Here is a 25,237-nt window from a genome sequence, read left to right on the forward strand (position 1 = left end):
TGTAATCCAGAGACAGGTGTTTTCTCCATCTCTTGAGCTATCATACTCTAATTCCACTGATTTCAAAACTTGATCCTCCAGAAAGTGGAGAGCAACACATGCAGCTCCACTACACAATACATTTCATAAAAGCCGTGTTCGACAGGATTACAAACAGCCTGACCAGCTCAAATAGACAGACGCCATCTATATGGCAGACCAATCTGAACTCCTCTCTCGGCATGTCCAGCCCACTCATTATCTCAGACAATCATGGCTAGTGGAAAGGTTGCTGACTTTTTCTGTGGCTTAACCTCTCTAGGCTAGACGGGACGAATTCGTCCCACCTACGTAACAGCCACTGCCAGCCTGTGGCGCGATTTTCAAAACCTTAAAAATCCTATTACTTCAATTTCTCAAACATATGACTATTTTACAGCCATTTAAAGATAAGACTCTCGTTAATCTAACCACACTGTCCGATTTCAAAAAGGCTTTACAACGAAAGCAAAACATTAGATTATGTCAGCAGAGTACCAAGCCAGAAATAATCAGACACCCATTTTTCAAGCCAGCATATAATGTCACCAAAACCCAGAAGACAGCTAAATGCAGCACTCACCTTTGATGATCTTCATCAGATGACAACCCTAGGACATTATGTTATACAATACATGCATGTTTTGTTCAATCAAGTTCATATTTATATCAAAAACCAGCTTTTTACATTAGCATGTGACGTTCAGAACTAGCATACCCCCGCAAACTTCCGGGGAATTCGCTAACATTTTACTAAATTACTCACGATAAACGTTCACAAAAAGCATAACAATTATTTTAAGAATTATAGATACAGACCTCCTCTATGCACTCGATATGTCCGATTTTAAAATAGCTTTTTGGTGAAAGCACATTTTGCAATATTCTAAGTACATAGCCCAGGCATCACGGGCTCGCTATTTAGACACCCGGCAAGTTTAGCACTCACCATAATCATATTTACTATTATAAAAATGTCATTACCTTTTGTTGTCTTCGTCAGAATACACACCCAGGACAGCTACTTCAATAACAAATGTTGGTTTGGTCCAAAATAATCCATCGTTATATCCGAATAGCGGCGTTTTGTTCGATGCGTTCCAGACACTATCCGAAATAGTAAAGAAGTGTCGCGCTTGGCGCAATTCCTGACAATAAAATTCAAAGTATTCCATTACCGTACGTCGAAGCATGTCAACCGCTGTTTAAAATCAATTTTTACGTCATTTTTCTCGTAGAAAAGCGATAATATTCCGACAGGGAATCTCCTTTTCGGCAAACAGAGGAAAAAATCCCAAAGGCGGGGGCGGTCGGGGTCACGCGCATAAGCTAGTATCTCTTGATGGGCCACTTGAGAAAGGCGATAATGTGTTTCAGCCTGGGGCTGGAATGACGACATTCTGTTTTTTCCCGGGCTCTGAGAGCCTATGGAAGACGTGGGAAGTGTCACGTTAGAGCAGAGATCCTTAGTAAATGATAGAGATGGAAAAGAAGTTCAAGAAATGGTCAGACAGGCCACTTCCTGTAAAGGAATCTCTCAGGTTTTGACCTGCCATTTGAGTTCTGTTATACTCACAGACACCATTCAAACAGTTTTAGAAAATTTAGGGTGTTTTCTATCCATATGTAATAAGTATATGCATATTCTAGTTACTGAGTAGGAGTGGTAACCAGATTAAATCGGGTATGTTTTTTATCCAGCCGTGTCAATGCTGCCCCCTAGCACTAACAGATTAACCAATAAGTCTTGTAATTTATCAATTTTATTCGTATTTACAGATTGCATACATGTTTGTTATTAAGGCACAAGAAAGTTCACATGTTCCCGAAGGCAAGAGTTACCTGTCTAACAGAACACAGAGGGTGTTCTTTAATGGAAGCCTATCTGACATAATTCAGGTAGAATCAGGAATTCCCCAGGGCAGCTGTCTAGGCCCCTTAACCTTTTTCAATCTTTTCTAATGACATGCTTTGAGTAAAGCCATTGTGTCTATGTATGCCGATGACTCAACACTATAAATGTCAGCTACTACAGCGACTGAAATGACTGCAGAAGTCTGTCTGTAATAAAGTGTTACTCTACCTTTTTAACAACACTATCAACATGGTAGGTCCTACAGGCTCTAGTTTTGTCTCACCTGGACTACTGTTCAGTCGTGTGGTCAGATGCCACAAAGAGGGACTTAGGAAAATTGCAATTTGCTCAAAACAGGGCAGCACAGCTGGCCCTTGGATGTACACAGAGAGCAAACAATAATATGCATGTCAATCTCTCCTGGCTGAAAGTGGAGGAGAGATTGACTTCATCACTACATGTATTTGTGAGAGGTATTGACATGTTGAATGCACCGAGCTGTCTGTTTAAACGACTAGCACACAGCTCAGACACCCAAGGAAAAACTTTTAGTCTTGAAATCTTTGGTTGTTTACTACACTACTCACTCTGTGAATCCTTAAAGAGATGGGTGGGGCTAAAGCTTTAGAGGGCGTGAACGATGCTGAATGGGTGGAGACAAATTAGAGCTCTCCAAGTACCATTCAAAAGTTTGGGGTCAACTAGAAATGTCCTTGTTTTTGAAAGAAAATGAAAAATATTGTCCATTGAAATAACATCAAATTGATCAGAACTACAGTGTAGACACTGTTAATGTTGTAAATGACTATTATAGCTGGAAACAGCAGATTTTTTATGGAATATCTACATAAGCGTACAGAGGCCCATTATCAGCAACCATCACTCCTGTGTTCCAATGGCACATTGTGTTAGCTAATCCAAGTTTACCATTTTAAAAAGGCTAATTGATCATTAGAAAACCCTTTTACAATTATGTTAGCACAGCTGAAAACTGTTGTTCTGATTAAAGAAGCAATAAAACTGGCCTTCTTTAGACTAGTTGAGTATCTGGAGCATCAGCATTTATGGGTTCGATTTAAGGCTCAAAATGGCCAGAAACAAAGTACTTTCTTCTGAAACTCGTCAGTCTATTCTTGTTCTGAGAAATGAAGGCTATTCCATGCGAGAAATTGCCAAGAAACTGAAGATCTGGTACAACGCTGTGTACTACTCCCTTCACAGAACAGCGCAAACTGGCTCTAACCAGAATAGAAAAAGGAGTGGGAGGCCCCGGTGCACAACTGAGCAAAAGGAAAAGTACATGAGAGTGTCTAGTTCGAGAAACAGACGCCTCACAAGTCCTCAACTGACAGCTTCATTAAATATTACCCGCAAAACACCAGTCTCAACGTCAACAGTGAAGAGGCGACTCTGGGATGCTGGCCTTCTAATGCTGGATTCAAACTTGCAACCTTTGGAATCAGAGGCAGATGGTTATGCCCATCTGCCATCCCCAATAACCTAGCAAAACCCAAACCTACTTGAAGGTAACAGCACTAACTGTTGCCCCTAGTGGCCATTATCCACATCATCCTCCAACATACTCAGAAAGGATGGACGTCGAACATTGACTTGTATCACGGGCAACCTGGCTTCCTTTATCATAGCAACAACTCAAAAAGAATTAACGACTGTGTCGGGTCTGTAGCAACATGAACAAAAGAACTAACAACCAGATTTTTGTCTGGACTATATCTTCTGGTGGAAGAATTAAATTGTATGAATTGACTTATCAAAATAATGTTTTAATGAATATATGTAAGTTTTATAAAATCAATAAGGCACGCGAGGCAGTGCAATGGCATCCTTTACCTCCACTATCACGACGGGCTGAACAACGGCATTTACCTGTGACTGTATTCATGATGCAGCACTGCCTCTTGTGCCTTATTGCTTAAGTAATCAACCCATTAAGAAGGTTCCAGAATCCTCAGAACATGTGATTCAGTGTGTAATCAACCCATTAAGAAGACTCCAGAACCCTCAGTGTGTTTGATAGTGATTCAGTGTGATCATAATCAACCCATTAAGAAGGTTCTAGAACCCTCAGTGTGTTTGATAGTGATTCTGTGTGTAATCAACCCATTAAGAAGGTTCCAGAACCCTCAGTGTTTGATAGTGATTCAGTGTGTAATCAACCCTTTAAGAAGGTTCCAGAACCCTCAGTGTGTTTGATAGTGATTCAGTGTGTAATCAACCCATTAAGAAGGTTCCAGAACCCTCAGTGTGTTTGATAGTGATTCAGTGTGTAATCAACCCATTAAGAAGGTTCCAGAACCCTCAGTGTGTTTGATAGTGATTCAGTGTGTAATCAACCCATTAAGAAGGTTCCAGAACCCTCAGTGTGTTTGATAGTGATTCAGTGTGTAATCAACCCATTAAGACGACTCCAGAACCCTCGGTGTGTTTGATAGGGATGCAGTGTGTAATCAACCCATTAAGAAGGTTCCAGAACCCTCGGTGTGTTTGATAGTGATTCAGTGTGTAATCAACCCATTAAGAAGGTTCCAGAACCCTCGGTGTGTTTGATAGTGATTCAGTGTGTAATCAACCCATTAAGAAGGTTCCAGAACCCTCGTTGTGTTTGATAGTGATTCAGTGTGTAATCAACCCATTAAGAAGGTTCCAGAACCCTCAGTGTGTTTGATAGTGATACAGTGTGTAATCAACCCATTAAGAAGACTCCAGAACCCTCAGTGTGTCTGACAGTGATTCAGCGTGATCATAATCAACCCATTAAGAAGGTTCCAGAACCCTCAGTGTGTTTGATAGTGATTCAGTGTGTAATCAACCCATTAAGAAGACTCCAGAACCCAGAGTGTGTTTGATAGTGATTCAGTGTGTAATCAACCCATTAAGAAGACTCCAGAACCCTCAGTGTGTTTGATAGTGATTCAGTGTGTAATCAACCCATTAAGAAGGTTCCAGAACCCTCAGTGTGTTTGATAGTGATTCAGTGTGTAATCAACCCATTAAGAAGGTTCCAGAACCCTCAGTGTGTTTGATAGTGATTCAGTGTGTAATCAACCCATTAAGAAGACTCCAGAACCCTCAGTGTGTTTGATAGTGATACAGTGTGTAATCAACCCATTAAGAAGGTTCCAGAACCCTCAGTGATTCAGTGTGATCATAATCAACCCCTCTATGTAAATGCTGAAGCTGTCCTAGTTAGATCTATTCTCTCTGTGTTGATGCAGTAAAGAGAAAAGCCCTGCAGCATGATAAACAACTTCACATTCAGTTCCCCCTAAAATATCAGCACCTTGTTTACCGCACACTCCTCTCTCTCTCTCTCTCTCTCTCTCTCATTTCTCTCTTCTGTCCCCCGTCTTTCCTCTTCTCTCTCTCCCTCCCTGTGTTACTGTGCGTGGGCGTGGAATACCTCTCTACCCCCCGCCAGGCCCTGCACCAATCACAGAGCCTCGTTTCCACTGCATGGTGGAGCGTTGTGCTGGAGCAGTGAGGTTGGGGCTGCTCCTCTTCCTCTCCTCCTCTCTCCTCTCCTCCTGTCCACTCCTTTCCTGTCCTCGCCCTCATCTCTCCTTCCTCCCCTCCTTTCCTCTCCTCGCCCTCCTCTCTCCTTCTTCCCCTCCTCTCCACTCCTTTCCTCTCCACTCCTTTCCTCTCCTCTCTCCTTCCTCCCCTCCTCTCTCCTCTTATTTATCCTCCTTCTCTCTTCTGTCCTCTCTCTTCTCCTCTCCTTCCCTCTCTCATCTCCTCTCCTTCCCTGTCTCCTCTCTCCTTCCTCCCCTCCTCTCTCCTCTCCTCGCCCTCCTCTCATTTATCCTCCTTCTCTCTTCTGTCCTCTCTCTTCTCCTCTTCTTCCCTCTCATCTCCTGTGATGGGTTCAGTTCTATAATTCATGACAGTCATAGTGTTAAGAGTGTATCTTCCTCCACTCAGTCCTTCTGTTTGAGAGAGAGAGAGAGAGAGCGAGAGAGAGAGAGAGAGAGAGAGAGAGAGCGAGAGAGAGAGAGAGAGCGAGAGAGAGAGAGAGCGAGAGAGAGAGAGAGAATGAGAGAGAGAGAGAGAGAGAGAACGAGAGAGAGAGAGAGAGAGGGAGGGAGGGAGGGAGGGAGGGAGGGAGAGAGAGAGAGAGAGAGAGAGAGAGAGAGGGAGAGAGAGAGCCCTGCATGGTCCAACCTCCAAACCTCTCTACTGGTCAGAAAGAAAGGGCTTCAGCTCAGCTTGAACAAAGAAGGGAATGCTTAACTGAGGTTTACTAGTTAATCAGATGGGCTGATACAGTATTGTATCTCAGTAGAGAGATGACAGGACTGTACTATAGATGAGTAATGAAGAGGAACTGTACATTCTGAAGGGACTGCAGGGGGACTGAAGATCTGCGTGGGACCAAGAGAGAAAGAGAGAGAGACAGAGAGACACAGAGAGAGAGAGACACAGAGAGAGAGAGACACAGAGAGAGAGAGAGAGAGAGAGAGAGAGAGAGAGAGAGAGAGAGAGAGAGAGGACCACAAATACAAATTCCATCTAGACACCGTTGCCCTAGAGCACACAAAAAAACTATACATACCTTGGCCTAAACATCAGAGCCACAGGTAACTTCCACAAAGCTGTGAACGATCTGAGAGACAAGGCAAGAAGGGCCTTCTATGCCATCAAAAGGAACATACAATTCGACATACCAATTAGGATCTGGCTAAAAATACTTGAATCAGTTATAGAACCCATTGTCCTTTATGATTGTGAGGTCTGGGGTCCGCTCACCAACCAAGAATTCACAAAATGGGACAAATGCCAAATTGAGACTGCATGCAGAATTCTGCAAAAATATCCTCCATGTACAACGTAGAACACCAAATAATGCAGAGCAGAATTAGGCCGATACCCGCTAATTATCAAAATCCAGAAAAGAGCCGTTAAATTCTACAACCACCTAAAAGGAAGCGATTCCCAAACCTTCCATAACAAAGCCATCACCTACAGAGAGATGAACCTGGAGAAGAGTCCCCTAAGCAAGCTGGTCCTGGGGCTCTGTCCACAAACACAAACAGACCCCACAGAGCCCCAGGACAGCAACACAATTAGACCCAACCAAATCATGAGAAAACAAAAAGATAATTACTTGACACATTGGAAAGAATTAACAATAAAACAGAGCAAACTAGAATGCTATTTGGCCCTAAACAGAGAGTACACAGCGGCAGAATACCTGACCACTGTGACTGACCCAAACTTAAGGAAAGCTTTGACTATGTACAGACTCAGTGAGCGTAGCCTTGCTATTGAGAATGGCTCTCAAGTGAAGACAGGCTATGTGCACACTGCCCACAAAATGAGGTGGAAACTGAGCTGCACTTCCTAACCTCCTGCCAAATGTATGACCATATTAGAGACACATATTTCCCTCAGATTACACAGACACACAAAGAATATGAAAACAAATCCTATTTTGATAAACTCCCATATCTACTGGGTGAAATACCACAGTGTTTAATCACAGCAGCAAGATTTGTGACCTGTTGCCACAAGAAAAGGTCAACCAGTGAAGAACAAACACCATTGTAAATACAACCCATATTTATGTTTCTTTATTTTGCCTTTTGTACTTTAACTATTTGCACATAATATGACATTTGAAATGTCTTTATTCTTTTGGAACTTTTATGAGTGTAATGTTTACTGATCATTTGTATTGTTTATTTCACTTTTGTTTATTATCTATTTCACTTGCTTTGGCAATGTAAACATATGTTTCCCATGCCAATAAAGCCCCTTGAATTGAATTTGATATGGATAGAGAGAGAGAGAACGAGAGAGAGGGAGAGATAGAGAGAGAGAGAGAGAGAGGGAGAGAGATGAAGAGAGAGAGGCGGAGAGAGAGAGAGAGAGGGAGAGAGAGAGAGTTGGGGAGAGAGAGGGAGAGAGAGAGGGAGAGAACGACAGAGAGAGAGATGAAGAGAGAGAGAGGGGGAGAGAGAGAGAGAGAGAGAGGGAGAGAGAGAGAGTTGGGGAGAGAGAGAGCCATTTCTCTGGAGAAAAATCCTATCGAGCACAAGAGACATCAAATCAAGAACAAACTGTGGGACGCTGTAGGGAGTTGTAGTTTTCAAAAGGCAAATATTCAACCTAGTTCAGCGCAGAAACATGGTAATTAACTACAATGGCCAGAAACCATTGCACCTATTCTTCCCAGCGCCACACACAGAAGGCATGAGAGAGGAATGTAGCCTACACAACGCAGCGAGGAAACGAGACAGAGAGCGGTAGAGTTTGTGAGGAAGCTCTACTCGACTGATAGAAGTAGAAGTGTTGAAAGTATGCCTTATCTACTTTGAAGAACTACTATAACAGTGATTTGGTCAGACAGCCCTGCAGCGTGGGCAGCTGTGGCAACCCAATGATCATGGGATACCCTTTCCACTAGCCAAGGCAGGGGTGCTTGGCTCGTTGGGGAGCACAGAGATCACTTCAGATGGTTGTCTGGTTACTGCCTGAGCAGAGATGAGATGATGACTCTATGAAATGAAATAATAAAGTCTTCACATTAAAACAAGTAATTTACACAACTGGAATATATTATTAAAGCAAAGTGATTACAGGATGGTAAATAAGTAATGGGCAGTAATAGGTAGTAATGGGTAGTAATGGGCAGTGATGGGCTGTGATGGGCAGTGATGGGCTGTAATGGGTAGTGATGGGCAGTGATGGGCAGTAATGGGCAGTGATGGGCAGTGATGGGCAGTGATGGGCAGTAATGGGCAGTGATGGGCAGTAATGGGCAGTGATGGGCAGTGATGGGCAGTGATGGGCAGTGATGGGCAGTGATGGGCAGTGATGGGAAGTGATGAGCAGTGATGGGCAGTGATGGGCAGTGATGGGCAGTAATGAGCAGTAATGGGCAGTGATGGCAGTAATGGGCAGTGATGGGCAGTGATGAGCAGTGATGGGCAGTGATGGGCAGTGATGAGCAGTGATGGGCAGTGATGGGCAGTGATGGGCAGTGATGAGCAGTAATGGGCAGTAATGGGCAGTGATGGGTAGTAATGGGCAGTAATGGGCAGTAATGGGTAGTAATGGCAGTGATGGGCAGTGATGGGCAGTGATGAGCAGTAATGAGCAGTGATGGGCAGTAATGAGCAGTGATGGGCAGTAATGGGTAGTAATGGGCAGTGATGGCAGTAATGGGCAGTGATGGGCAGTGATGAGCAGTGATGAGCAGTAATGGGCAGTGATGGGTAGTAATGGGCAATGATGGGCAGTAATGGGCAGTAATGGGCAGTGATGGGCAGTGATGGGCAGTGATGGGCAGTGATGAGCAGTGATGAGCAGTGATGGGCAGTGATGGGCAGTGATGAGCAGTAAAGGGCAGTGATGGGCAGTGATGAGCAGTAATGGGCAGTAATGGGTAGTAATGGGCAGTAATGGGCAGTAATGGGCAGTAATGGCAGTGATGGGCAGTGATGGGCAGTAATGAGCAGTGATGGGCAGTAATGGGCAGTAATGGGTAGTAATGGGTAGTAATGGGCAGTGATGGCAGTAATGGGCAGTGATGGGCAGTGATGAGCAGTGATGAGCAGTAATGGGCAGTGATGGGCAGTAATGAGCAGTGATGGGCAGTAATGGGCAGTAATGGGTAGTAATGGGTAGTAATGGGCAGTGATGGCAGTAATGGGCAGTGATGGGCAGTGATGAGCAGTGATGAGCAGTAATGGGCAGTGATGGGTAGTAATGGGCAGTGATGGGCAGTAATGGGCAGTGATGGGCAGTGATGGGCAGTGATGGGCAGTAATGGGCAGTGATGAGCAGTGATGGGCAGTAATGGGCAGTAATGAGCAGTAATGGGCAGTAAAGGGCAGTAATGAGCAGTAATGAGCAGTAATGGGCAGTAATGGGCAGTCATCATAGGACTTATATTCATTGCTTTATTATGTGTTGTTAGAGACAAATTAATGTTCTCACTGTCCCACTGAGACAGAGTCAGAACAGAGATGTGAAGAGGGGGTATCTCTGTCCCTTTGTCTCACTGAGACAGAGAGTCAGAACAGAGATGTGAAGAGGGGGTATCTCTGTCCCTTTGTCCCACTGAGACAGAGAGTCAGAACAGAGATGTGAAGAGGGGGTATCTCTGTCCCTTAGTCTCACTGAGACAGAGTCAGATCTAGAGTAAGGTTTCCCATACTGCACTAGGGTAAGGTTTCCCATACTGCACTAGGGTAAGGTTTCACAGTCACAGACCACTCATATCTAAACCAATCCAGTCGGTCAGCACCACAGACCACTCATATCTAAACCAATCCAGTCGGTCAGCACCACAGACCACTCATATCTAAACCAATCCAGTCGGTCAGCACCACAGACCACTCATATCTAAACCAATACAGTCGGTCAGCACCACAGACCACTCATATCTAAACCAATCCAGTCGGTCAGCACCACAGACCACTCATATCTAAACCAATACAGTCAGTCAGCACCACAGACCACTCATATCTAAACCAATACAGTCGGTCAACACCACAGACCACTCATATCTAAACCAATACAGTCAGTCAGCACCACAGCCCACTCATATCTAAACCAATACAGTCAGTCAGCACCACAGACCACTCATATCTAAACCAATACAGTCGGTCAGCACCACAGACCACTCATATCTAAACCAGAACAGTCGGTCAGCACCACAGACCACTCATATCTAAACCAATACAGTCGGTCAGCACCACAAACCACTCATATCTAAACCAATACAGTCGGTCAGCACCACAGACCACTCATATCTAAACCAATACAGTCACAGACCACTCATATCTAAACCAATACAGTCACAGACCACTCATATCTAAACCAATACAGTCCGTCAGCACCACAGACAGTCAGTTACAAGTGACAGGGCAGACTGGCCTACAATCAATACAATCAGCAGCATTTGTCCGTGACCACTCCGACACTAACCTAACGTAGCAGGTGTAAGCTACATTAAACCCAGAGCACATTCTGGTCTGGATGAGAAGAAACAACACTGCTGGAGAGTAAATGTGGAGGAGGAGGGTCACCTTGTTAACGTCCGAAAGCAGAAGTCACGTTACAGACTCCCTCTTTCATTTCCCCTGAAAACCAGAACGTTGGTTTTTTTGACGACCCTGCTGAGGCGACTTTGACACTGGAGGCCTTCGTCTCCTTCATTCTCTCCCTCACTCAGCGTCCCTCAGCCAAGCCAGCTACACTGCCTCCTGCTGGCATGGGGTCTAGTGACCCTGGACTGATGGTACAGACTCATTACTGATGGTAGAGACCCATTACTGATGGTAGAGACTCATTACTGATGGTAGAGACCCATTACTAATGGTGGAGACCCATTACTGATGGTAGTGACCCATTACTGATGGTAGAGACCCATTACTGATGGTAGTGACCCATTACTGATGGTAGAGATGGTAGAGACCCATTACTGATGGAAGAGACCCATTACTGATGGTAGTGACCCATTACTGATGGTAGAGACCCATTACTGATGGTAGAGACCCATTACTGATGGTAGAGACTCATTACTGATGGTAGAGACCCATTACTGATGGTGGAGACCCATTACTGATGGTAGTGACCCATTACTGATTTTAGAGACCCATTACTGATGGTAGTGACCCATTACTGATGGTAGAGACCCATTACTGATGGTAGTGACCCATTACTGATGGTAGAGACTCATTACTGATAGTAGAGACCCATTACTGATGGTAGAGACCCATTACTGATGGTAGAGACACATTACTGATGGTAGAGACTCATTACTGATGGTAGAGACCCATTACTGATGGTAGAGACCCATTACTGATGGTAGAGACCCATTACTGATGGCAGTGACTCATTACTGATGGTAGAGACCCATTACTAATGGTAGCGACCCATTACTGATGGTTGAGACCCATTACTGATGGTAGAGACCCATTACTGATGGTAGAGACCCATTACTGATGGTAGAGACTCATTACTGATGGTAGTGACCCATTACTGATGGTAGAGACCCATTACTGACGGTAGAGACCCATTACTGATGGTAGAGACCCATTACTGATGGTAGAGACCCTGGACTGATGGTAGAGACCCATTACTGATGGTAGAGAGCCATTACTCATGGTAGAGACCCATTACTGATGGTAGAGACCCATTACTGATGGTAGTGAGGCCTGGACTGATGGTAGTGACCCATTACTGATGGTAGAGACCCTGGACTGATGGTAGTGACCCATTACTGATGGTAGTGACCCTGGACTGATGGTAGAGACCGATTACTGATGGTAGAGACCGATTACTGATGGTAGAGACCCATTACTGATGGTAGAGACCCATTACTGATGGTAGTGACCCATTACTGATGGTAGACACCCATTACTGATGGTAGAGACCAATTACTGATGGTAGTGACCCATTACTGATGTTAGAGACCCATTACTGATGGTAGAGACCCATTACTGATGGTAGAGACCCATTACTGATGGTAGTGAGGCCTGGACTGATGAGGGTCGGTCAACACGCCACGGGAGACCCCCTCCCTCTCTGACACGGGACCACCACACCTCCCCTTCACTCCACATGCATGCAGATTAGACATGTGTGGGAAAGCTCATACCAGCTGTTTTATTAACAGAGTCCCACTAGGAATCCTATAGGACCATGACCAATCACCATTGGTCACGGTTCTGGTGTACCTCATTATGGTTTTGACTGTCAGATGAAAGGGAAGGTAACAGTGGTGGAATAAACAGGGCTAGAGGGAGGTAGGGAGGGAGGGAGGGAGGGGAGGGAGGACAGGGAGGGAGGGAGGGAGGGAGGACAGGGAGGGAGGGAGGACAGGGAGGGAAGGAGGGAGGACAGGGTGGGAGGGAGGGAGGACAGGGAGGGAAGGAGGGAGGACAGGGAGGGAGGGAGACCAGGGAGAGAGGGAGGGAGGGAGGGAGGGAGGGAGGGAGGGAGGGAGGGAGGGAGGGAGGGAGGGAGGGGAGGGAGGACAGGGAGGACAGGGAGGGAGGGAGGGAGGACAGAGACTCAGACAGAAGAAGAACAGAACACAGGACCCTGCTGTGAATGTTGCTGAACAGCCAATAGGTTGACTGTCTGTTATCATCACCATCTAATGGAAAATCCCATTCAGTACAGAGCAGAGTGGAACATCCCATTCAGTACAGAGCAGAGGGGAACATCCCAATCAGTACAGAGCAGAGGGGAACATCCCATTCAGTACAGAGCAGAGGGAAACATCCCATTCAGTACAGAGCAGAGGGGAATATCCCATTCAGTACAGAGCAGAGGGGAACATCTCATTCAGTACAGAGCAGAGTGGAACATACCATTCAGTACAGAGCAGAGGGCAACGTCCCATTCAGTACAGAGCAGAGCGGAACATCCCATTCAGTACAGAGCAGAGGGCAACATCCCATTCAGTACAGAGCAGAGGGGAACATCCCATTCAGCACAGAGCAGAGGGAAACATCCCATTCAGTACAGAGCAGAGGGGTATATCCCATTCAGTACAGAGCAGAGGGGAACATCTCATTCAGTACAGAGCAGAGGGGAACATCTCATTCAGTACAGAGCAGAGTGGAACATCCCATTCAGTACAGAGCAGAGTGGAACATCCCATTCAGTACAGAGCAGAGTGGAACATCCCATTCAGTACAGAGCCGAGTAGAACATCCCATTCAGTACAGAGCAGAGTGGAAAATCCCATTCAGTACAGAGCAGAGGGGAACATCCCATTCAGTACAGAGCAGAGGGGAACATCCCATTCAGTACAGAGCAGAGAGGAACATCCCATTCAGTACAGAGCAGAGGGGAACATCCCATTCAGTACAGAGCAGAGTGGAACATCCCATTCAGTACAGAGCAGAGCGGAACATCCCATTCAGTACAGAGCAGAGTGGAACATCCCATTCAGTACAGAGCAGAGTGGAACATCCCATTCAGTACAGAGCAGAGTGGAACATCCCAAGTTCAGACGTGGAACACCATGGAGATAGAACACAGACATTGAACACCATGGAGATAGAACACAGACGTGGAACACCATGGAGCTAGAACACAGACGTGGAACACCATGGAGATAGAACACAGATGTGGAACACGATGGAGATAGAAGATCAGACATGGAACACCATGGAGATTGAACACACGTGGAACACCATGGAGATAGAAGAAAGACGTGGAACACCATGGAGATAGAACACAGACGTCGAACACCATGGAGCTAGAAGATCAGACGTGGAACACCATGGAGATAGAACACAGACGTGGAACACCATGGAGCTAGAACACAGACGTGGAACACCATGGAGATAGAACACAGACGTGGAACACCATGGAGATAGAACACAGATGTGGAACACCATGGAGATAGAAGATCAGACGTGGAACACCATGGAGATAGAACACAGACGTGGAACACCATGGAGATAGAACACAGACGTGGAACACCATGGAGATAGAACACAGACGTGGAACACCATGGAGTTAGAAGATCAGACGTGGAACACCATGGAGTTAGAAGATCAGATGTGGAACACCATGGAGATAGAACACAGACGTGGAACACCATGGAGATAGAAGTTCAGACGTGGAACACCATGGAGATAGAACACAGACGTGGAACACCATGGAGATAGAAGATCAGACATGGAACACCATGGAGATAGAACACAGACGTGGAACACCATGGAGATAGAACACAGACATGGAACACCATGGAGATAGAACACAGACGTGGAACACCATGGAGATAGAAGATCAGACATGGAGCACCATGGAGATAGAACACAGACGTGGAACACCATGGAGATAGAACACAGACGTGGAACACCATGGAGATAGAAGATCAGACATGGAACACCATGGAGCTAGAACACAGACGTGGAACACCATGGAGATAGAAGATCAGACGTGGAACACCATGGAGCTAGAACACAGACATGGAACACCATGGAGATAGAAGATCAGACGTGGAACACCATGGAGCTAGAAGATCAGATGTGGAACACCATGGAGATAGAACACAGACATGGAACACCATGGAGATAGAAGATCAGACATGGAACACCATGGAGCTAGAACACAGACGTGGAACACCATGGAGATAGAACACAGACGTGGAACACCATGGAGATAGAACACAGACGTGGAACACCATGGAGATAGAAGATCAGACGTGGAACACCATGGAGATAGAAGATCAGACGTGGAACACCGTGGAAAATCACACTATGTCTTGTGCCGTACCCACCAGCCCTGTTCAACTCTCTCTCCTGTTAATTAGCCTGGAGGCTGCAGCCACGCCTGTGATACTGGATTACTGGATTACTACTAACCAGCATCACTGCAGTCCGTCCACCACACTACAACACAGCACACCGCCACGATAAACCTTTTCAGAAACAGGTGAGGATTCCTCAGGCTGATACCACGCAAACAAGCAGCACCATGCCACGGAGCAACAGAGAGGATGAGAGGCTGAGAGGATGAGAGAGGCTGAGAGAGACTGAGGGAGGGAGGCTGAGAGGCTGAGAGGCTGAGAGGCTGAGAGGCTGAGAGAGAGAGAGACAGAGAGGCTGAGAGGCTGAGAGGCTGAGAGACTGAGAGAGGCTGAGAGAAACTGAGAGAGGCTGAGAGAGAGAGAGAGAGAGAGAGAGAGAGAGAGAGAGAGAGAGAGAGAGAGAGAGACAGAGAGGCTGAGAGGCTGTCTCTCTACACCTGCTAACTCTGTCCTACTGTCCCATGTCTCTCCTCCTCCCCTGTCTCTCCTCCTCCCCTGTCTCCCCTCCTCCCCCATGCTTCTCCCCCGTACTTCTCCCCCGTGCTTCTCCCCCGTGCTTCTCCCCCGTGCTTCTCCCCGTACCTCCCCCCGTACCTCCCCCGTGCCTCTCCCCCGTGCCTCTCCCCCATGCCTGTCCCACTCCCCACTAAGAGCCCACCCACACGGTGTGGTGTGAAGCATGCAGGCCGAGCTCCGTGGAGGAAAGGAACCAGGACAAAGGAATGAGAGCACTGGGAGAAACTGAGATTAACTCAGCCCCTCCTCCTCTCCCCCTCTCCTCCTCTTCCTCTCTCTGTCCTCTCCTCTCCTCCCTCTCCTCTCCTTCTCCTGTACCTTTTTCTTCAGCTGCCGTTGGGCTTGTCTGATCTTCCTCTTCTTAAGTTTCTCATCCTCAACGGAGGTGTCCACAATCGCTCTCTTCTTGATCTGAGATGCAGCCTGAGCCATGGTGCTGGGGAGCTGCGATGGAGCGGATATCCTTATAGAGCAGGATCGCAGGAGGAAGTCCTACCAGGTCTGGAAACAGCTCCTCTCTGTAGTATAGTATCCTACCAGGTCTGGGAACAGCTCCTCTCTGCAGTATAGTATCCTACCAGGTCTGGAAACAGCTCCTCTCTGTAGTATAGTATCCTACCAGGTCTGGGAACAGCTCCTCTCTGTAGTTTAGTATCCTACCAGGTCTGGGAACAGCTCCTCTGTAGTATAGTATCCTACCAGGTCTGGAAACAGCTCCTCTCTGTAGTATAGTATCCTACCAGGTCTGGGAACAGCTCCTCTCTGTAGTATAGTATCCCAGCAGGTCTGGAAACAGCTCCTCTCTGTAGTATAGTATCCCAGCAGGTCTGGAAACAGCTCCTCTCTGTAGTATAGTATCCTACCAGGTCTGGAAACAGCTCCTCTCTGTAGTATAGTATCCTACCAGGTCTGGGAACAGCTCCTCTCTGTAGTATAGTATCCTACCAGGTCTGGGAACAGCTCCTCTCTGTAGTATAGTATCCTACCAGGTCTGGGAACAGCTCCTCTGTAGTATAGTATCCTAGCACGTCTGGGAACAGCTCCTCTCTGTAGTATAGTATCCTACCAGGTCTGGGAACAGCTCCTCTCTGTAGTATAGTATCCTACCAGGTCTGGAAACAGCTCCTCTCTGTAGTATAGTATCCTACCAGGTCTGGGAACAGCTCCTCTCTGTAGTATAGTATCCTACCAGGTCTGGGAACAGCTCCTCTCTGTAGTATAGTATCCTACCAGGTCTGGGAACAGCTCCTCTGTAGTATAGTATCCTAGCAGGTCTGGGAACAGCTCCTCTCTGTAGTATAGTATCCTACCAGGTCTGGGAACAGCTCCTCTGCAGTATAGTATCCTAGCAGGTCTGGGAACAGCTCCTCTCTGTAGTATCAGGGAGCAGGGCTGGGTGGTGGTGGTGTGATGCTCTCTCTCAGGACAGCAGCAGAGGTAGTAACGCTAGCTAGCTAGCTAGGTAGGTAGCAGGGAAAATAAAACGGACCAGGCTGCTCCTCTCTGGGTGGTGTGATCCAGTGTTCTAGTATCCAGGAGGAAGATGAAGATGAGGAAGATGAGGTCTGGCAGCAGACAGACGACCAGGACGGATCAGTCTCTAGAGAAACAGAAGCAGCTCTCTCTCTCCTCTCGTCTGCTGATGTCTTCATGTGGCTACTGGTCCTACCTGAACCACGACCCATCGCATTCCCTTCTCCCAACACAGCATCCCTCAGACAGGACAGGCAATGGAATGAGAGGAAGGGAAGTAGGTAAGGTAGAGAGAGATCGAGTAGGAAGGAGAGAGAGCGAGAGAGAGAGGCAACTGAGACTGGGAGGCAGTGTTACACCACCAGCTGGAAGTGTCTGAGTGAAGGGGAGGAGAGGAGAGGGAAGGGAGAGGAGAGGGAAGGGAAGGGGAGGAGGAGGGGAGGAGGAGGGGAGGAGATAACAAAGATGCTCATTGCGGGAGGAAGGAAGGAAGGAAGGAAGGAAGGAAGGAAGGAAGGAAGGAAGGAAGGAAGGAAGGAAGGAAGGAAGGAAGGAAGGAAGGAAGGAAGGAAGGAAGGAAGGAAGGGGGAGGGGGAGGGACGGAGATGCTCCTGATGGGGAAATGCTTTTGTGCAGATCAGTGCAAACAGGGAGAACGAGAGAGCGAGACATAGAGACATAGAGAGAGAGAGAGACATAGAGACAGAGAGAGAGAGAGAGAAAAAGGTGAGTGTTCAGACTCATATCTGACAGTAAAGACAAGGAAGAGGAACTAGGTGAGTGTTCAGACTCATATCTTACGGTAAAGACGAGGAAGAGGAACTAGGTGAGTGTTCAGACTCATATCTGACGGTAAAGACGAGGAAGAGGAACTAGGTGAGTGTTCAGACTAATATCTAACGGTAAAGATGAGGAAGAGGAACTAGGTGAGTGTTCAGACTAATATCTAACGGTAAAGATGAGGAGGAAGAAGAGTATGAAGGTCAAGACTACAGTATCTGGAACAACAAGCAACAGACAGGTATAGAGGAGGGGATAGGTAGATTACTGGTTCTACAGACAGGTACAGAGGAAGGGATAGGTAGATTACTGGTTCTACAGACAGGTACAGAGGAGGGGATAGGTAGATTACTGGTTCTACAGGTAGAGAGGAAGGGATAGGTAGTTTACACGTTCAACAGGTGCAGAGGAGGGGATAGGTAGATTACTGGTTCTACAGACAGGTACAGAGGAGGGGATAGGTAGATTACTGGTTCTACAGGTACAGAGGAGGGGATAGGTAGATTACTGGTTCTACAGATACAGAGGAGGGGATAGGCAGATTACTGGTTCTACAGGTATAGATGAAGGGATAGGTAGATTACTGGTTCTACAGACAGGTACAGAGGAGGGGATAGGTAGATTACTGGTTCTACAGACAGGTACAGAGGAGGGGAAAGGTAGATTACTGGTTCTACAGGTACAGAAGAAGGGATAGGTAGATTACTAGATCTAGAGACAGGTACAGAGGAGAGGATAGGTAGATTACTGGTTCTACAGGTACAGAGGAGGGGATAGGTAGATTACTGGTTCTACAGGTATAGAGGAGGGGATAGGTAGATTACTGGTTCTACAGACAGGTACAGAGGAGAGGATAGGTAGATTACTGGTTCTACAGACAGGTACAGAGGAGGGGATAGGTAGATTACTGGTTCTACAGGTACAGAGGAAGGGATAGGTAGATTACTGGTTCTACAGACAGGTAAAGAGGAGGGGATAGGTAGAATACTGGTTCTACAGGTACAGAGGAAGGGATAGGTAGATTACTGGTTCTACAGGTACAGAGGAGGGGATAGGTAGATTACTGGTTCTACAGACAGGTACAGAGGAAGGGATAGGTAGATTACTGGTTCTACAGGAACAGAGGAAGGGATAAGGTAGATTAATGGTTCTACAGGTACAGAGGAGGGGATTGGTAGATTACTGGTTCTACAGGTACAGAGGAGGGGATAGGTAGATAACTGGTTCAACAGACAGGTACAGAGGAAGGGATAGGCAGATTACTGGTTCTACAGGTACAGAGGAGGGGATAGGAAGATTACTGGTTCTACAGACAGGTACAGAGGAAGGGATAGGTAGATTACTGGTTCTACAGACAGGTACAGAGGAAGGGATAGGTAGATTACTGGTTCTACAGGTACAGAGGAGGGGATAGGTAGATTACTGGTTCTACAGACAGGTACAGAGAAGGGTTAGGTAGATTACTGGTTCTACAGACAGGTACAGAGGAAGGGATAGGTAGATTACTGGTTCTACAGGTACAGAGGAAGGGATAGGTAGATTACTGGTTCTACACGTACAGAGGAGGGGATAGGTAGATTACTGGTTCTACAGGTACAGAGGAGGGGATAGGTAGAATACTGGTTCTACAGGTACAGAGGAAGGGATAGGTAGATTACTGGTTCAACAGACAGGTACAGAGGAAGGGATAGGTAGATTACTGGTTCTACAGACAGGTACAGAGGAAGGGATAGGTAGATTACTGGTTCTAAAGACAGGTACAGAGGAGGGGATAGGTAGATTACTGATACTACAGACAGGTACAGAGGAGAGGATACGTAGATTACTGGTTCTACAGACAGGTACAGAGGAGGGGATAGGTAGATAACTGGTTCTACAGGTACAGAGGAGGGGATAGGTAGATTACTGGTTCTACAGACAGGTACAGAGGAAGGGATAGGCAGATTACTGGTTCTACTGTTACAGAGGAGGGGATAGGAAGATTACTGGTTCTACAGACAGGTACAGAGGAAGGGATAGGTAGATTACTGGTTCTACAGGTACAGAGGAAGGGATAGGTAGATTACTGGTTCTACAGGTACAGAGGAAGGGATAGGTAGATTACTGGTTCTACAGGTACAGAGGAGGGGATTGGTAGATTACTGGTTCTACAGGTACAGAGGAAGGGATAGGTAGATTACTGGTTCTACAGGTACAGAGGAGGAGATAGGTAGATTACTGGTTCTACAGACAGGTACAGAGGAAGGGTTAGGTAGATTACTGGTTCTACAGACAGGTACAGAGGAAGGGATAGGTAGATTACTGGTTCTACAGGTACAGAGGAAGGTATAGGTAGATTACTGGTTCTACAGGTACAGAGGAGGGGATAGGTAGATTACTGGTTCTACAGGTACAGAGGAGGGGATAGGTAGATTACTGGTTCTACAGACAGGTACAGAGGAAGGGATAGGTAGATTACTGGTTCTACAGACAGGTACAGAGGAAGGGATAGGTAGATTACTGGTTCTACAGACAGGTACAAAGGAGGAGATAGGTAGATTACTGGTTCTACAGGTACAGAGAGGGGATAGGTAAATTACTGGTTCTACAGACAGGTACAGAGGAAGGGATAGGTAGATTACTGGTTCTACAGGTACAGAGGAAGGGATAGGTAGATTACTGGTTCTACAGGTACAGAGGAAGGGATAGGTAGATTACTGGTTCTACAGACAGGTACAGAGGAAGGGATAGGTAGATTACTGGTTCTACAGACAGGTACAGAGGAGGGGATAGGTAGATTACTGGTTCTACAGGTACAGAGGAGGGGATAGGTAGATTACTGGTTCTACAGACAGGTACAGAGGAAGGGATAGGTAGATTACTGGTTCTACAGGTACAGAGGAGGGGATAGGTAGATTACTGGTTCTACAGACAGGTACAGAGGAAGGGATAGGTAGATTACTGGTTCTACAGGTACAGAGGAAGGGATAGGTAGATTACTGGTTCTACAGGTACAGAGGAGGGGATTGGTAGATTACTGGTTCTACAGGTACAGAGGAAGGGATAGGTAGATTACTGGTTCTACAGACAGGTACAGAGGAGGGGATTGGTAGATTACTGGTTCTACAGACAGGTACAGAGGAAGGGTTAGGTAGATTACTGGTTCTACAGACAGGTACAGTGGAAGGGATAGGTAGAATACTGGTTCTACAGGTACAGAGGAAGGTATAGGTAGATTACTGTTTCTACAGACAGGTACAGAGGAAGGGATAGGTAGATTACTGGTTCTACAGGTACAGAGGAAGGGATAGGTAGATTACTGGTTCTAATGACAGGTACAGAGGAAGGGATAGGTAGATTACTGGTTCTACAGACAGGTACAAAGGAGGAGATAGGTAGATTACTGGTTCTACAGGAACAGAGGAGTGGATAGGTAAATTACTGGTTCTACAGACAGGTTCAGAGGAAGGGATAGGTAGATTACTGGTTCTACAGGTACAGAGGAAGGGATAGGTTGATTACTGGTTCTACAGGTACAGAGGAAGGGATAGGTAGATTACTGGTTCTACAGACAGGTACAGAGGAGAGGATAGGTAGATTACTGGTTCTACAGACAGGTACAGAGGAGTGGATAGATAGATTACTGGTTCTACAGGTACAGAGGAGGGGATAGGTAGATTACTGGTTCTACAGACAGGTACAGAGGAAGGGATAGGTAGATTACTGGTTCTACAGACAGGTACAGAGGAAGGGATAGGTAGATTACTGGTTTCTTCAGACAGGTACCGAGGAGGGGATAGGTAGATTACTGGTTCTACAGACAGGTACAGAGGAGTGGATAGATAGATTACTGGTTCTACAGGTACAGAGGAGGGGATAGGTAGATTACTGGTTCTACAGACAGGTACAGAGGAAGGGATAGGTAGATTACTCATTCTACAGGTACAGAGGAAGGGATAGGTAGATTACTGGTTCTACAGATACAGAGGAGGGGATTGGTAGATTACTGGTTCTACAGGTACAGAGGAAGGGATAGGTAGATTACTGGTTCTACAGACAGGTACAGAGGAGGGGATAGGTAGATTACTGGTTCTACAGACAGGTACAGAGGAAGGGTTAGGTAGATTACTGGTTCTACAGACAGGTACAGAGGAAGGGATAGGTAGACTACTGGTTCTACAGACAGGTACACAGGAAGGGTTAGGTAGATTACTGGTTCTACAGACAGGTACAGAGGAAGGGATAGGTATATTACTGGTTCTACAGACAGGTACAAAGGAGGAGATAGGTAGATTACTGGTTCTACAGACAGGTACAGAGGAAGGGATAGGTAGATTACTGGTTCTCCAGGTACAGAGGAGGGGATAGGTAGATTACTGGTTCTACAGACAGGAACAGAGGAAGGGATAGGTAGATTACTCGTTCAACAGGTACAGAGGAAGGGATAGGTAGATTACTGGTTCTACAGGTACAGAGGAGGGGATTGGTAGATTACTGGTTCTACAGGTACAGAGGAGGGGATTGGTAGATTACTGGTTCTACAGGTACAGAGGAGAGGATAGGTAAATTACTGGTTCTACAAACAGGTAGAGAGTAAGGGATAGGTAGATTACTGCTTCTACAGGTACAGAGGAAGGGATAGGTAGACTACTGGTTCTACAGGTACAGAGGAAGGGATAGGTAGATTACTGGTTCAACAGACATGTACAGAGGAAGGGATAGGTAGATTACTGGTTCTACAGACAGGTACAGAGGAAGGGATAGGTAGATTACTGGTTCTACAGACAGGTACAGAGGAGGGGATAGGTAGATTACTGGTTCTACAGACAGGTACAGAGGAGAGGATAGGTAGATTACTGGTTCTACAGACAGGTACAGAGGAGTGGATAGATAGATTACTGGTTCTACAGGTACAGAGGAGGGGATAGGTAGATTACTGGTTCTACAGACAGGTACAGAGGAAGGGATAGGTAGATTACTGGTTCTCCAGGTACAGAGGAGGGGATAGGTAGATTACTGGTTCTACAGGTACAGAGGAAGGGATAGGTAGATTACTGGTTCTACAGGTACAGAGGAAGGGATAGGTAGATTACTGGTTCTACAGACAGGTACAGAGGAGGGGATTGGTAGATTACTGGTTCTACAGACAGGTACAGAGGAAGGGTTAGGTAGATTACTGGTTCTACAGACAGGTACAGTGGAAGGGATAGGTAGAATACTGGTTCTACAGGTACAGAGGAAGGGATAGGTAGATTATTGTTTCTAAAGACAGGTACAGAGGAAGGGATAGGTAGATTACTGGGTCTACAGGTACAGAGGAAGGGATAGGTAGATTACTGGTTCTAATGACAGGTACAGAGGAAGGGATAGGTAGATTACTGGTTCTACAGGTACAGAGGAAGGAATAGGTAGATTACTGGTTCTACAGGTACAGAAAAAGGGATATGTAGATTACTAGTTCTACAGACAGGTACAGAGGAAGGGATAGGTAGATTACTGGTTCTACAGACAGGTACAGAGGAGTGGATAGATAGATTACTGGTTCTACAGGTACAGAGGAGGGGATATGTAGATTACTGGTTCTACAGACAGGTACAGAGGAAGGGATAGGTAGATTACTCATTCTACAGGTACAGAGGAAGGGATAGGTAGATTACTGGTTCTACAGGTACAGAGGAGGGGATTGGTAGATTACTGGTTCTACAGGTACAGAGAAAGGGATAGGTAGATTACTGGTTCTACAGACAGGTACAGAGGAGGGGATAGGTAGATTACTGGTTCTACAGACAGGTACAGAGGAAGGGTTAGGTAGATTACTGGTTCCACAGACAGGTACAGAGGAAGGGATAGGTATATTACTGGTTCTACAGACAGGTACAAAGGAGGAGATAGGTAGATTACTGGTTCTACAGACAGGTACAGATGAAGGGATAGGTAGATTACTGGTTCTCCAGGTACAGAGGAGGGGATAGGTAGATTACTGGTTCTACAGACAGGAACAGAGGAAGGGATAGGTAGATTACTCGTTCAACAGGTACAGAGGAAGGGATAGGTAGATTACTGGTTCTACAGACAGGTACAGAGGAGAGGATAGGTAGATTACTGGTTCTACAGACAGGTACAGAGGAGTGGATAGATAGATTACTGGTTCTACAGGTACAGAGGAGGGGATAGGTAGATTACTGGTTCTACAGACAGGTACAGAGGAAGGGATAGGTAGATTACTCATTCTACAGGTACAGAGGAAGGGATAGGTAGATTACTGCTTCTACAGGTACAGAGGAGGGGATTGGTAGATTACTGGTTCTACAGGTACTGTGGAAGGGATAGGTAGATTACTGGTTCTACAGACAGGTACAGAGTAGGGGATAGGTAGATTACTGGTTCTACAGACAGGTACAGAGGAAGGGTTAGGTAGATTACTGGTTCTACAGACAGGTACAGAGGAAGGGATAGGTAGATTACTGGTTCTACAGACAGGTACAGAGGAAGGGTTAGGTAGATTACTGGTTCTACAGACAGGTACAGAGGAAGGGATAGGTATATTACTGGTTCTACAGACAGGTACAAAGGAGGAGATAGGTAGATTACTGGTTCTACAGGTACAGAGGACAGGAGAGGTAAATTACTGGTTCTACAGACAGGTACAGAGGAAGGGATAGGTAGATTACTGGTTCTACAGGTACAGAGGAAGGGATAGGTAGATTACTGGTTCTACAGACAGGTACAGAGGAAGGGATAGGTAGATTACTGGTTCTACAGACAGGTACAGAGGAAGGGATAGGTAGATTACTGGTTTCTTCAGACAGGTACCGAGGAGGGGATAGGTAGATTACTGGTTCTACAGACAGGTACAGAGGAGGGGATAGGTAGATTACTGGTTCTACAGACAGGTACAGAGGAGGGGATAGGTAGAATACTGGTTCTACAGGTACAGAGGAGAGGATTGTTAGATTACTGGTTCTACAGACAGGTACAGAGGAAGGGATAGGTAGATTACTGGTTCTACAGACAGGTACAAAGGAGGAGATAGGTAGATTACTGGTTCTACAGGTACAGAGAGGGGATAGGTAAATTACTGGTTCTACAGACAGGTACAGAGGAAGGGATAGGTAGATTACTGGTTCTACAGGTACAGAGGAAGGGATAGGTAGATTACTGGTTCTACAGGTACAGAGGAAGGGATAGGTAGATTACTGGTTCTACAGACAGGTACAGAGGAGGGGATTGGTAGATTACTGGTTCTACAGACAGGTACAGAGGAAGGGTTAGGTAGATTACTGGTTCTACAGACAGGTACAGTGGAAGGGATA

At 46.2% G+C, this 25,237-nt stretch overlaps 1 protein-coding gene across 1 annotated transcript in view; it reads right to left on the reverse strand.

Moving 5' to 3' along the window:
• LOC106591361 (ankyrin-3) overlaps window positions 1–17,527 on the reverse strand; it is a gene marked incomplete at its 3' end in the record, with an annotated part of 349,799 nt that extends 332,272 nt beyond the window's left edge. The window contains exon 1 of the mRNA XM_045698814.1: window positions 16,011–17,527. Within this exon, the coding sequence (XP_045554770.1) occupies window positions 16,011–16,124 (114 nt within the window). The remainder of the gene's footprint in view (window positions 1–16,010) is intronic.
• Between the last annotated feature and the right edge of the window lie 7,710 nt (window positions 17,528–25,237).

The sequence above is a fragment of the Salmo salar genome, chromosome ssa01 (genome assembly GCF_905237065.1).
Source record: "Salmo salar chromosome ssa01, Ssal_v3.1, whole genome shotgun sequence".
Classification (NCBI taxonomy): Eukaryota; Metazoa; Chordata; class Actinopteri; order Salmoniformes; family Salmonidae; genus Salmo; species Salmo salar.